The sequence below is a fragment of the Sinocyclocheilus rhinocerous genome, unplaced genomic scaffold (genome assembly GCF_001515625.1).
Source record: "Sinocyclocheilus rhinocerous isolate Xijiao unplaced genomic scaffold, SAMN03320098_v1.1 scaffold534, whole genome shotgun sequence".
Lineage (NCBI taxonomy): Eukaryota > Metazoa > Chordata > Actinopteri > Cypriniformes > Cyprinidae > Sinocyclocheilus > Sinocyclocheilus rhinocerous.
In genome coordinates, this window is record NW_015646352.1 from 2,431,883 (window position 1) to 2,446,748 (window position 14,866).

Below are 14,866 nucleotides of genomic sequence, written 5' to 3' on the forward strand. Positions count from 1 at the left end.
TTACAGTTTTTCACTGGCATGTCTCTTTGACTAGTGCATCTTTGAGGCTATATTTAGTATAAGTAAAATAGGCTACTTAAGTACTGTTAAAATCAGATACTCTAAGACTTTTACTCAAGTTGCTTTGGAATTGCTGACTTGTAACGTGTAGTGGAGTAATTTTCACTGTAAGGTAAAAGTACTTTTACTCAAGTATGGCTTTTAGGTACTCTTTACACCTCTGTCTCTGGCTCCTCGTGTCTTTACGAGATTTTTTCCCCTTTTACCTTTTACCTTTCTCCCCTTTGGCTCAAATCAGATACTCTAAGACTTTTACTCAAGTTGCTTTGGAATTAATTGCTGACAACGTGTAGTGGAGTAATTTTCACTGTAAGGTAAAAGTACTTTTACTCAAGTATGGCTTTTAGGTACTCTTTACACCTCTGGGTGAATACGACAGACATCTGATAACTTATGCAGAACTTCTCCAATCATTTATTCCGTTTAATCCCCGCCCCTGCAAGCTTTTGTTTATCTGCCTCCATTTTGAGTGCAATGCTCACACCTCAAAATCCAATAAAAAACTGATGGATAAAACCAGCAACCTTATATTTTATTCTTTTTCAACAATCCATTACACTCAGATGGATGCCACAATAAGATCTGTCACTACTTCCGTTTTATAATTACTTTATATCACATTTAAATTTGATTTGCATATTGTTTTTTTTTATATATTCATGGTATTTTGTCTTGCCATGTCAGATGCCGACCACCAGATGTGGTGGTGTTTCCTCGGTCTGTAGAGGAAGTCAGTGCTCTTGCCAAAATTTGTCACCACCACCAACTACCCATGATTCCATTTGGCACAGGGACAGGCCTGGAGGGAGGTGTTGGTGCTCTGAAGGTTTGTCCAGTATAGAAAAAGAGACACAAGGATTTGACTGTGCCAGTGTTAGAGTTCAAGCCTGACCTTAGTTTTGACCTTATTTTTAGATATTTTGATACATTTTCTTTCGTAAACATCCAAGAATGTATATAAAAAGTCCTCAAATTTTGTATGCCAATTTATATGACACAATTTGACGTATTTGTTAGGGTGGAGTGTGTTTCAGTCTGAGAAGGATGGACCAGGTCCTTGATCTTCACCAAGAGGATTTTGATGTGACGGTGGAGCCAGGTGTGACGCGCAAAGGCCTGAACTCATACCTGCGTGATACTGGCCTCTGGTTTCCTGTCGGTTAGTCAAATCTTTGTGCATTATGGCTACAAAATAGATCACATAAATCAAATCGATTGGATGCATACCATAAAAAACTTGTTGAAATAAATGTTATAAAATAACTGAAATAAAATAATATCTATTTCTCATTTCATTTAGTTTAACTTTAAGTACTAAAATTAAACTAAACCTAATAAATAAAAAATAATAAAACTATATAGCTATGTTTAAAAAAAAAATAAAAAAAAAAGTAATAAAAACAACAAAAACACAAATAAATTACTAAAACGAACTAAAATAAAAAATATAAAAAAATCTAATTCAAAATGAACAAAAGCTGTAATAGCATATCAATCATACTAAAATAACACTGATTGGATGTTTGAATACATAGAATAATTCAAACCTAATTTAATGTTTAAATAAAAAAAAAAGTAATAAAAACAACAAAAACACAAATAAATTACTAAAACGAACTAAAATAAAAAATATAAAAAAATCTAATTCAAAATGAACAAAAGCTGTAATAGCATATCAATCATACTAAAATAACACTGATTGGATGTTTGAATACATAGAATAATTCAAACCTAATTTAATGTTTAACTTGGCCATATCTGCCATATGTGTTATATTATTGGAAATGATTAATGGTTAAGAAATATATTTCCACAGATCCAGGTGCCGACGCGTCTCTCTGCGGCATGGCTGCAACTAGCGCATCGGGCACCAACGCAGTTCGTTATGGCACGATGCGCGAGAACGTCCTGAACCTGGAGGTGGTTCTAGCAGATGGAACGGTCCTCCACACAGCAGGGAAGGGGCGTCGTCCAAGGTATGACTGCAAAATTACAATCAAAGCATCTTTTAAACTAAATCTTTTGTTGTCTGCATTTAATTTTTCCCCTTTTGATGCAACACCCTTTCAGAAAGACATCTGCCAGTTACAACCTGACAAACCTTTTTGTGGGCTCAGAGGGAACTTTGGGTATTATTACCAAAGTCACGCTTCGGTTGTACGGTATTCCTGAAAGTATGGTGTCAGCTGTCTGCTCCTTTCCATCCGTCCAATCAGCGGTGGACAGCACCGTTCAGATCCTGCAAGCTGGAGTGGCCATCGCCCGCATTGGTGAGCGATGTTTGAAGCACATGATCACAACGTGCTTAGTTTGCTGCCTCTATTGGCATTAACGTAACAAAAGAACACTTGGTCTCCTGTGTTGTGAACTTGTAAAATCACAGACTGTGGCGCTCAAAACTACATGCATGCCAAGCTGTGCGATTTCAGCCTCTTGCAATAACATAAACATTAATTCAGAAGGAAACACCGTGCTTTATTCATAGTCAACACTGAGCGCAGTCAAGGGTTTAATGAATTGCTTGGGTCTCAGAACCACAATGTGTTTCTTCTTTTGCAGTCCACTCAGGGAAAAATATTCCACCAGTAGCTCCATCCAATTTATGAGTAATCATGCATGACCGCTCTCTTAGATTTTTAAATCGAGGCTGCACTGAGGCATCGATTTTTAAGCCTCGACTTTCTACCCACAAAGGCTTCACAAGACTTAATCTGTGCTGATACGTTCCGTTTGCAGAGTTCTTGGACGACGTAATGATAAACGCATGCAATCGCTTCAACAACCTGTCCTATGAGGTCACTCCCACCCCCTTTCTGGAGTTCCATGGGAGCTCCAAAAGCATGCAGGAGCAGGTGTCCATCACAGGTATATGTGGATAAAACATACAACTAATTTCTACAGTATTTAAACAGTAATTTTTAATTAACAGTATTTTAACAGTACTCTTGAGGCCAGTGTTTGCATACTAATTGTTTAGGTTCTTTTTTTAGAGACTTGTTCCCTATACATTTCTGCAGTTGTTCTTAATATATGACACATCTACCTATTGACCGTACTTAATGAAGTACATACTATTAAAGTACAGCATAATGGACACAGCCACAGTATTTTAAATGCACTACAAATCTAGCATGTACTATAAATGGGTTAGGGTTAGGGTTAGGGTTGTCAAGCTCCTGAAGTTTGCAGATGACACTACAGTCATCGGTCTCGTATGCTCTACAAAACCAATACGAACTGCTTTGTGAAATGCTTCATATAGTTATTTCATTACTCAAATGGGCTGTATATCCAGATAATGTACATGAAAGGATGTGCCATCAGGACAGAATCATGTTCTGTGTGTTCAGAGGAGATCACGCGGGACAACGGAGGCTCAGACTTTGCCTGGGCAGAAGATGAGGAGACCCGTGGCCGGCTGTGGAAAGCCCGTCATGATGCGTGGTACGCTGCTCTGGCCCTGAGGCCTGGATGTAAGGTGGGAACATTCACTGCAAAATGATTCTGACTCAGACAAGTGCTATTTATCTTCTTGTAACTTAGAATATACATTTTATACTGACTAATGGACTTTTTATTATTGTATAATTATCATGCTTTTGTTCTTATTTAGTTTGCAATAGTGCATAGTGCACTGTAAAAAGAATGACTGTTATCAAAGAGGTTTCCCAAACACTGCCATTGATCAACCAAACAGATAGCCCCTCACGTCATTGGTTGAGCCACTGTTGCTATGCTGGGCTGGTCGGAATGCTCAGACAAACAGCAGTGTTTTGTTAGCACCACAGAGACATTTTTATTAAGGAAAATTAGCCAACAAATGGCTTAATTATAGTTATGAATGAATTTAAAGTTGTATTAGGACAAAGTTTTTTCAAAGAAAAATTACACACATTTTCCAAGCATATTCTACATATTTATGAGTGCTCTCTCAACTACCTCATGTTACAGTGAAGACAAAAGAAGATCTAATTAATAAAAACGTACTAAAATAATATAATAATAACTATATTAGAATTTACTAAAACAATATAAAAATGATAATATAAATAATATTTTTTATTTCTTATTCCAGTCATAACAGTACATATATATTTGCTTAAAAATCATGACTGTTTCCAACAGGTTTCCCAAGCATTCTGCCATAGGTCAGCAAAACCATTAGCCCCGCCCCAAACTCACACCATTGGCTGAACCAGTTGCTATGCTGGGCTGGTCAGAATGCTCAAGCAAACAGAGCAATGTTATGAAAGCACCACACAGCCACAGTTAAAATCTATTTAGAGAAAACAGCCTACAAATGGCTTCTTATGAATATCATGTTAGAAAAGGATTACATATTCTGAACTCAACACTTTACAAAAATGTACTCATTTTCTTACAGGCATATTCTACGGATGTCTGTGTGCCAATCTCACGACTGCCTCAGATTATAGTGGAGACAAAGGAAGATCTAATCAGAAACAATATTACCGGTAGTTTACCAAGTTTGATTTTCTCATTTAGTGTTGAGAACTGTTTTTAACTGCTGATATAATATATTTATATTTTTCCTACTGTAGGTCCTATTGCAGGTCATGTGGGTGATGGAAACTTCCATTGTTTAATAGTACTGGATCCTAATGACCCAGACGAGGTGCAAAGGGTTCACTCCTTCACTGAGAGACTAGCCAGGTATTTCTATTTCATTCCTTTCAGCAGTTTTGCTCCCTTACAATGATCCTCTGAGGTAGCTGAGAGGGTCTTGGCTGCAGCTTTTGTGTACATTGTCAGTTTTGTTTTGTGTAGCAATCAATATCAGGATTATTTCTCCGTGTCTTCTGCCATTTGAAGAGCGTTTATTGACAATGACAGACATAGAGGGTCTAGTGTCTGGCTGTGGAAACAAGCACAAATAATAAAGGTCCTACCTGCCTTAAGTCATTACGGTTAAAGTGCAGTCTCTGTCGGATACAATGGACGAGTGATCGGCAACGACCAGCAGCCAAAGAGAAGACAAAAACTGAGATCTCATTTGTGAACTGCCCTTTTTGTGAACGACAGACATGGCTTTACTGTAAAAGCACAAGTTTGCAAAAACCATAGCCATATTAACTGCCAAAGGAGTGTTTGCATGCTGAAGTTGCAAATTTTATTGAGTTGAATTTGTGTGGAAACTTAAGCAGAACAATGTGAAGAAATTGAAATGGATTTAAGGCTTGTTACCTGGAAGTGCAGAGGAACTTGGCCAGGTTTAGTTAGATGAATCTGTTCAGTCAATTCAACTTCAATAACCTTCTGTCTTTTAAAGGAATGTGCTGGGTTCAATTAAAAGCTGGAAACTGGGCATTGTATACTAAACGACTGCGGACTTTCAAATTGTTCCGAATACAAGAAACTCAGGCAGAAACTTACTCCTCATTGCTAAGAGACATACAACAAATGAAAACAATGTCTTCTAAAATTGTATCAAAATATTAATCATGTTTGATTTCCTCAGAATGGATGAAATTTTAGTTTCAAGCTAAAAAATCAAAATCTGTGCCCATCATTAACATTGTTGGGGGTAATGCATTACAAGAAACATGAGTTATGTAATCAGATTACTTTTTCCAAGTAACTAGTAAAGTAACACATTACTTTCAAATTTACAACTAAATATGAGTTACTTTTTCTACGCAAGTTACTTTGTCTCATTTATTCACTAACACCTCTCCTGTCCCTGTGTTGGGAGAAATTGGGAGTGAGTTCCATAAGGCTGAGACACTTCCTTCAGCCCGAGGCTTATTAATTTCACTTTTGGTGTGAAAGGGTCCTTGCAGTTGCCAAAAATATAACTTTTGGGTTTTTTGTTATTAAAAAACAAATAAGCAAGCCCAACCCAGGTGACAAAAAGTAACATAATACATGAATTTCTAATTAAAAGTAACTAAGTAACATGGTTACTTTTTATGGATTAACACAGTATTATAATGCATTACTTTAAAAAGTAACTTTCCCCATCACTGATCAGAAACTATGTAGTTTCCTCTCAAATCTGTTAACTCCAACTGCCCAGCGTCTGCAGACTGGCTTTGACATTTGCCAACTAGCAGCAGTTCCTCCACACTGCAAATCTGGGCAAAAATCGCATAGTGTATCGGTAGCATTTGATCCATAATTTCACTTACTTCACAAAATCATTCAGACTTGTCCTATTGCATTACAAATTGTGGTTAGAGTATATAATACAAGGTGTACCTTGTCATGTCGAACAGTAAGAACCTGCATGAACAAGATGAGTAGGTGTTGGATTTCTGCTGCGCCAGGGAGCCCCCAAGACCAGTCTTCATCATTTAATTGGAGAATGTGGAGGTGGAAACACCTGGGAATATGAATTGGACTGGACAGACAGCTCAGTTGCAGAGATTCTACTTCCTGAGGAAACTTTGGTCTTTCGGTGGTTGCAGACTGCTAAACATGTTCTTCCAGTCTCCCAGCCACACTGAGGTCTTTTGGGGGAACAATGTCAGATCTGGTGATTCCAAGCATCTTAACTGATCAAGATGGCCAGTTGTGTTCACCCTATTTATTGCCAGTAACAATTACAGTGGATGAATTTATTTTCTTGTTGTCTTTCCCTATGCAGGAGGGCACTGGCGATGGACGGAACTTGCACTGGTGAACACGGGATTGGTCTAGAAAAGCGGGCTCTGCTCAGAGAAGAGGTCGGTCCATTGGCCATAGAGGTCATGCTGGGCCTCAAGGCCACTCCTGGAAAGGTGTTATAATTAATGCAAACCAACACAGAACACTGAAGAAGATACTCTGCACTAGGCTTTGACCACTAGAGGTCAGGAGAATGAGGTTTGTTTTAGATTTTAAGAATGCTAATGATGTAGACTTGAGTGTTTTCAAAATCTGCACATGCAAAATATAATTTTTGTGAAAAGTGCATATGATTTAAATAATTTCTTATGTAGTATTATTGTGAATACACAGTATTAATGTACAGGGCTGTAATAATGTAATTATTCCATCCTTTTCTTTTGCATGGGGCAGTCTCACACCACTTAAATATGAATTAAAGTGAAATCATTGTGCCTTGGCAAACTTGTGCTTATTTGGGCCATTTGCCCTTCTACATTTCTGTGAATATATTTATTTATATGGATATATTTGCTTCTAAAGAACAGAATCTGTGAAGCAGAACTCAAAATAAGGACTGATAAAATAAATGTGATACAGAAAATGCATTTTAATAAACTGAAAATAAATTGATTACATCAAATGATTTTGTCTCTTGTTCTTTCTTAAGTGACTGTTTTTGAATTTAATTGACCCTTTTGTGTGTTTGCAGTGGGCTTGTCCATAAAAGAAAGCAACATCTGGTCTTATTTCATCTTGTTTTAATTATATGTATGATCATCATCATTATTACTTGTCCCACAGATTGCACATCGAAATCATCAGACACTTAGTTTGTACACTCCTAGAAACAGGCATCCGTTCATGTCCCTGGAAAAGAAAAACATACAAAATGACTTGATTTGAATGCAAAAATAAGAAAAGGATGGGTTTCGAGAGTGCCGAGTCACTTTCCGCAGCCCATGCTGCACAAGATAGTACTACGCTACCTGACTCTGTTTTTATTATTTGTTTGATTTGTTTTACAAGGTGAGGCGAAATTGTTATCCATTGTTTTGATGGATGGTGTTTGTATGCCCTCATTTACAGGCACAAAGCAGGAAAAAAAACTCAGAAATGCTCTATTTCTATCCAACACAAAAAGTAATAGGTTGTCAGATATTTTCTTGCGGTTATTTTTTTTCTACCTTTTTCATTTTACTCCTTTCTCCTTTTTTATTTGTTTTGACTTTTTTATTTTTTACAATTACAGCAACATTATTTTCTAACAGTGCTTGCTGTTTATACAGTAGACAGAGGCATCCTGAAGGTTAAATAGATTTCTTGTGAGGTTTCTCACAGATTTTTCAAAAATAAAAAGTAAATGCAGATCATAGAAATGATCTTGTAATAGATTCACACCAGTATATCTGGGCTTTACATACAGTAGTGAAGCAACATTAGCTTACCAGACGCAAGCTGGCCGGTCACATAGAGAAAACATGGGAGGATGGACAGAAGCTGAAATCACACACACATACATACACACCCACACACACTGAATACGTACTCAAGGCTTTTACAGGGAAACTGTCTGAATATTATGGTCGGCGCTTCATAATAACTGCCCAAAAAATTGCAGATGAAACTAGGAAAATAGCTTTGAGCTTCTTATCGTTTCAGAATCCGTAGGGGAAAGACATCTACTGTGAATTGTAAACATTTGAAGACAGACCGAGAGTGTATCTTTCTCTCCATTCATGACCGTAAACCCCCATCCCAACGCACATGCTGATGTCTTGGACTTCCTCTGGCACTAACAGGAAACACAATTTACACATTTCCCCGCCTGTGGACACATGATCACACACATGCACACACAGAATAACTAAATATACGTCCACCGGCTGTCCAACACATCACTAATGAGTGAACCGCACACACAAGACTCCTCCCACAAACCAGGTGTGAAACCCCGCCCCTGCCACACCCCTCTAATCAGCATCGTTTGATTGACAGGACAGGTGTGGCCTCTGGATTGATTTGCAAAGCGTGGTCTACTTCCTACTTGTTTACAGCATATGCCCTGCCCATTGTGTTGCCCCGCCCCCTCTTCCCCATCTCCTTCCATCTGATTACATACACAAGGAGAGAGGACCTGGTCAGAATGCAGACTGAACACACGTCGATAAGAACACAGAGTATGTAGAGGGGGCAAGAAAGCGAGACGTTTTCCAAAGCCAGAGATCCGGTATTGGTGGTTTTGCCGTGAAGGGGCCGGTTAGCAGTTTAGCAGTCTCTAGCACAGCAGGCAGGAGATTCTGGGATTCTGCAAGTGGTAATGACGGTGTTGGCTGGATGAACGCTTTTATTTGGTTCAGTTTTGCGATGACACATTTCCGTTTCCATAGGTTTTGATCGAATTGGTTGGTAGATTGATTTATTTGGTTATTTTTGTGTCAGGATATCCAGGTTTAGGTCCATAAAGTGCCCTATAGTAAGAGAAAAAAGAGACAAAGATGGAATATGAGAGTCATACTGAGCCCGAGGGTGTTTTCACACTTGGTTTATGTCAGGGGTCTCGGGAGGTGGTCTAAGCGTGGTTTGCTGTAAGTCAGCTTGTGTGGGTGACGTATAAAGTGCATTTATACATAGAAACACAAGCATGTTTAAGGTTTAATTTTGAAGCGTTTACTCGACCGCCTTTCAATACCATGTCAATGAAGAAATTATAGAAAAAAATATAAAACACTAATAGAGTGGTATTAAGTTTAGATCTTTGTAAATGTGATTTTTTTTTCAGGTCTATAAAGTGCCCTAAAGTAAGAGGAAATGAGACAAAGAAGAAATATGAGTTATACTGAGCCCGCGAGTGTTTTCACACTTGGTTTATGTCAGGGGTCTCAGGTGCTAGTCTGCAAATGGTTTGCTTTAAGTCAGTGGTGTGTGTGAAGTATAACGTGCATTTATACATAGAAACTCAAGTTTGAAGCTTTAACCAGATTGCTTTTCAATATCGGACCAATCAATAAATTACAGGAAAAAAATCCTATATAAAAATAAAAATAATTATTATATAGTATTATATCTTATGCAATATTCAACTTACTACTACTACTACTAAAAATAAATAAATAAATAAATAATACTTAAGTATTATTGTTAGTAATAATAATAGGAGAGTTGTCTGAGTTCTAGATGTTTGTGAAAGTTGAATTTTTTAGACTAGAGGACACAAGTGTAAAAACTTGCATTTGCATATTATTACTGTTATTTGTGATATTTTAACCTTAATAATAATTAAAAATAATAATATTCTATTGAAGTGGTCTGAGTTCTAGACCTTTGTAAACATGGATTTTTTTAGAGGACTTAAGTGTTAAAAAAGTGTTTAATTAGCAAAATAATAATAATAAAAAGTGGTCTGAGTTCTAGAGCTTCGTGAACACAATTTTATATATAGAGGTCTCAAGGGTGAAAACTTTAAGGTGATACTTTCACATTTACTACATGTCTAAAAATGCTCCAAAGGTGCGTTTACGATTAAAAAAAATCCTGTGTTGCTTCTCTGGAAAATGCTTTCTATAGTCTATTTAAAAGTGGTGCACTGAAGTAATGAGATAATGCTGCTAATTACTGTTTGATAAAGTCAAAAATTCCAATATGAAAGGATTACTTGAAATATCAGATTATTGAGACACGTGTTTGCATGTTGGTGAATATTTGTGTGATGGTGTTCACCTTTCTCAGTGGTATCAGAAGTAGATGATGGAGGTCAGTCTGAAGGATGTTCAGGGCAGGAGCGGTTGATCTCAAACCAGGAGTCTATACAGCTAATGAAAAAGATGCTAACAATGTCAGCTTAGGTTCAATTTGAATGTAATTTACATCAGAAAAACAACCTTTCCATTAGCATAATGCTTTTAAATGATTCTACTAATGGTTATTAAGATGCGGTCAAGCATTAAATAATTTTGCTGTCCTCGCTAAAAGTGCAAGAAATGACTAAATCACAGCCAACATATTTGATGTTTAATATACAGCTATGTAGAGCAGGATTCTGGACTGGATATAGAAACCATGTAAGCAAGTGTAACAAATGTCTTGCCGGTTGCAGCTGGTTAGGCCAAAAATATTACGATTAACTTGGAAGTGATAGGATTTATCGGTTGTCACTTTATTGTGCCTCGCCAGGTTAGGACTGAGCGTATAACTTGCTTGTAGCAGATTAGTTTGATTGTGCTTCAGTATCTGAAAACATCTCAAGTGTGAGCTGCAAAAGAACGTCAGCAAGACATGTGGTTCACTTAAAGGTGTCTGAGGTTTGAGACAGACTTTCCAATACGTGTGCCATTCAATACCCAGAAGCCTCCTGCTGAGACACCATATCCAGGCATGAAATGTCAATCATATAGTTACATAATCACATAATTATATATAGGACATGACAAGGTTTGTGTTTCATGATCAGCAAAAAGCTGTAACATTTCCTGTCATGTTTAAGATCAGACTGACACAGGGTTGGACACAATGAGGTCTGTCATTATCACAACCATTTTACCAGTACTGGTGTTGATTAAAAAGGTATTAACCATATAAACTGCGCAATAAAAACGGGGAATCTGATAGTAAAGTAGAGGACAATGTTGCTGTCCATCTCACCTTTTGTGATAGATACAGAGGCACGGCAGTCTAGCGATGGTGTCTCCCTGCTGTAGCTCCTCGAGACATATTACACATTCTCCTGCATCTCTTGACAACACGTCATCTATAACACATACACAGACACTCACAATGAGCACATAATGCAAACCTAAGAGACTGATATATAAACACTACCGTTCAAAAAGATTGGGGTCAGTAAGATATGTCAAAATAAATGCATACTTTTATTGAGCAAGGATGCATTAAATTGATCAATAAAGAAAATTTATAATGCTACAAAAGATTTCTATTTCAAATAAATGCTGTTCTTTTGAACTTTCTATACATCAAAGAAACCTGAAAAAATTATCTCAGTTTCCACACAAATGTTAGCTGTTTTCAACATAAGAAATGTTTCTTGAGCAGCAAATCAGCATATGAGAATGATTTCTGAAGGATCAGGTGACACTGAAGACTGGAGTAATGATGTTGAAAATTCAGCTTTAAAATCACAGGAATAAATTACATTTTAAAATATATTAAAATAGAAACAGTTATTTTAAATTGTAATAATATTACCAACCCCAAACTTTTGAATGTGATTTTTTTTAATTAAAGAGGTTTTCAAAAGACTATATGCAAATATGGTTATAAATAAAGAAATAAAATTAAGTGTAAATTAATATTTTTTTAACATATATATATTTTTTATAAATAAATATAACTGTTTACAAAAATATTACTTACATTTTACGTATTCCCTTTGGAGCACATTCATCCCATTTGAAAACTACATAAAAATTTGAGTACATTTTTACATAGTTTTCAAATGGGGTTTATTTACACTTCACTTATGTACAACCTTCACATAAACCCATTCTAATAAATGTCATATTTAGCTACCTGTGCCCTTCAGCAAGTAGGAAATTTACAGAAATTGAATAAAGTTATCAAACACTAAAGTCTAAATTAAATATAGATTAATCCTTAAAGGCACACTCCACTATTTTTGAAAATAGGCTCATTTTCCAACTCCCCTAGAGTTAAACAGTTGAGTTTTACCGTTTTCCAAATCCATTCAGCCGATCTCCGGGTCTGGCGGTAGCACTTTTAGCTTAGCTTAACATAGATCATTGAATCTGATTAGACCGTTAGCATCTCGCTCAAAAATGACCAAAGAGTTTAGATATTTTTCCTATTTAAAACTTGACTCTTCAAAGTTGCGATTTTCTAGGCCGATATGGCTAGGAACTATACTCTCATTCCGGCGTAATAATCAAGGAACTTTGCTGCAGTTAATCCAGAGAATAACAATTTTTTCTGAGACCGAGAGAAACCGAAATTTGGTAACTTCATGACTTAACTGATGACATAACTATGGCATTGCATGCTCGTAGTTTCATTTGCACTTTAAGGAATTATACACAGCAAGTGCCACTACATTTGTGCGTGCAAGTGAAGAGCACGTGCTACGAGCACAGTATGATGGCAAACAGGACAGGAACATTCTTTTACTGACATATGGCCTGACAACATCTCATCTGACCACAGTTCACTGTTGTTCTAGCTCTCTCGTCACCTGTACCTTTAATTCACGCTCGTTTGATTAGCACCTGGTGCTGAGGTGAAGTTGGAGTGCGCGTCTGAATAGTTTTTCAGTTGATGTGGTTGTAAAGACGTTCTGTGTCTACATAAACGCAATTCTTGTCAAGAAAAAAAGAGACAGAAGCAGCAGTTGTGAGTGGGGTGGCCCTAGCTCCGCCTCTGCATTAATTGCATTAAATATTTTTAACGCATTAAACTGAAAAAATTAATTGCTTGCGTTAACACTCTAATTTTGATGGCACTAATATTTATGTATTTATTAAGAATCATATTTCCATATAGTTTTCTGGGAAAAAAAACGTTAAAAACACCAACTACCATTCAAAAGTTTGAGATTGGTAAGATAAAAAACAAACAAACAATAAAACCAGTAATATTCCCCTTGTAGTACATGGACCCCATTTGAAAACACATAACACTTGTGTTTTTTTTTTGCAGCACAACTGTGGTACCATTACCAACATGTCACAACTTATGTCTGATTGGGATGTTTAATACTGGAGATTCATGAAAACATACTGTGTATTATTCAAAATGGCTTGTTTGCCAGCAGGGGGCAGCGGTGAGTAAAGACGCATGAAATGCCGTTTACAGCGTTCCTCCGCTTTCTCACTCACAGTGACGGCTGGTTATGTGAGATGGGTTGGCAGTTAACATAACTAGTTACTCATGGTTCATTGCTGTGTGAATGTTTGTGGTGGAGAGATGACGACGAGGTGTATACTTATTTTCTGCTAATAGCTTAAGGGCAACAACCAACACGATTTGACTCGCATGCCCATACCAGCATAATGACTCAGACACATACACAAATACACCGTTCTCAGACAGTTTTAGTTTCCAGTAAAAGTCTTCTTCACAGGAAATGTGCCTTTCGTATAAACGTGCACAGCTTCCCCTGGAAACACCTGTGTGTGTGAGTGTGTGTTTCTGTGGGTGTAAATGTTTGGAGTGTGGTTATTACTGACAGAAGGTTAAAGAATCATCACGGGATAATGGAGTTCGTACAAAAGCAGGATGTTGATTGTGGGTTAACCCGCTTTCCCAGAATGCTTTAGGATCAATCTCACGCTACAGAGGTGCAATACCACCTGAAAGATGTGTCACAAATTAGTTTGTGCCGTTTCTTCTATAATAGTTTATTGGTACATTTAGTTTTTTATTCAGGTTTCCTATTTCAGTTTAGTTTCAATGAACAATAACAAAATAACTTTTTCGGCCAGCCATCTGCATTGTTGAAAAAGCGCCGTTAGGGCACCTGAGGTGAAGATGGGGAGATGAAGCTCCATTGTTTTGTGTGCAGGCAGCGGGCAGACGGGACAAGAGATAGATTGCAGTTTAGAGAGGATGTGATGGAGAGAGAGAGAACGACACGGGTGGAAAGCAAGAAGAGGTGAGCTGGGAAAAACAGGAAATGATGGCTGGAATGAATAGAGAACAGACAGCAGACATATGCTCCAAATACAAATCAGCTTAGCAAGGCGACGCAGTACGGGAGACCAGGGGCAATTGTAACATGCTGCATTTCTTCAAAGTTAGGCTGATTTTAAACTTAAATATGTTAAGTATATAAATAATTGACACAAACACTACTGTTAAAAAAATTTACATTTTTAAAAATATTGTTGTCTCTTATGCTTACCAAGACTGCATTTATTTGATCAAAAATACAGTAAAACAGTAATATTGTAAAATTTTATTACAATTTAAAATAATTGATTTTTATTTGAATATATTTTAAGATATAATTTATTCCTGTGATGACAAAGCTGAATTTTCAGCATCATTACTCCAGTCTTCAGTGTCACATGATCCTTGCTGCTCAAGAAACATTTATTTATTATTATCAATGTTGAAAACAGTTTTGGTGATTAAAAATTTCATGGAAATGTGTTTTTTTTTTTTCAAAATTCAAATGAACAGCATTTTACTTGAAATAGAAATATTTTGTAACATTATAAATGTCGTTACC

The 14,866-nt window shown here is 36.9% G+C and overlaps 2 protein-coding genes across 2 annotated transcripts in view; one reads left to right on the forward strand and one right to left on the reverse strand.

Moving 5' to 3' along the window:
• Positions 1–7,270, forward strand: part of LOC107707514 (probable D-lactate dehydrogenase, mitochondrial) — a 9,394-nt gene extending 2,124 nt beyond the window's left edge. Inside the window, exons 3-11 of the mRNA XM_016511573.1 lie at positions 745–886; positions 1,078–1,219; positions 1,877–2,036; positions 2,131–2,330; positions 2,797–2,925; positions 3,411–3,538; positions 4,445–4,535; positions 4,623–4,734; positions 6,668–7,270. Of these exons, the coding sequence (XP_016367059.1) occupies positions 745–886; positions 1,078–1,219; positions 1,877–2,036; positions 2,131–2,330; positions 2,797–2,925; positions 3,411–3,538; positions 4,445–4,535; positions 4,623–4,734; positions 6,668–6,809 (1,246 nt within the window). The 3' untranslated portion in view covers positions 6,810–7,270. The remainder of the gene's footprint in view (positions 1–744; positions 887–1,077; positions 1,220–1,876; positions 2,037–2,130; positions 2,331–2,796; positions 2,926–3,410; positions 3,539–4,444; positions 4,536–4,622; positions 4,735–6,667) is intronic.
• A 580-nt stretch (positions 7,271–7,850) lies between these two features.
• Positions 7,851–14,866, reverse strand: part of LOC107707515 (E3 ubiquitin-protein ligase znrf1-like) — a 29,262-nt gene continuing 22,246 nt past the window's right edge. Inside the window, exons 3-5 of the mRNA XM_016511574.1 lie at positions 11,308–11,413; positions 10,387–10,478; positions 7,851–9,137 (exon numbers count right to left, since the gene is read on the reverse strand). Of these exons, the coding sequence (XP_016367060.1) occupies positions 10,421–10,478; positions 11,308–11,413 (164 nt within the window). The 3' untranslated portion in view covers positions 7,851–9,137; positions 10,387–10,420. The remainder of the gene's footprint in view (positions 9,138–10,386; positions 10,479–11,307; positions 11,414–14,866) is intronic.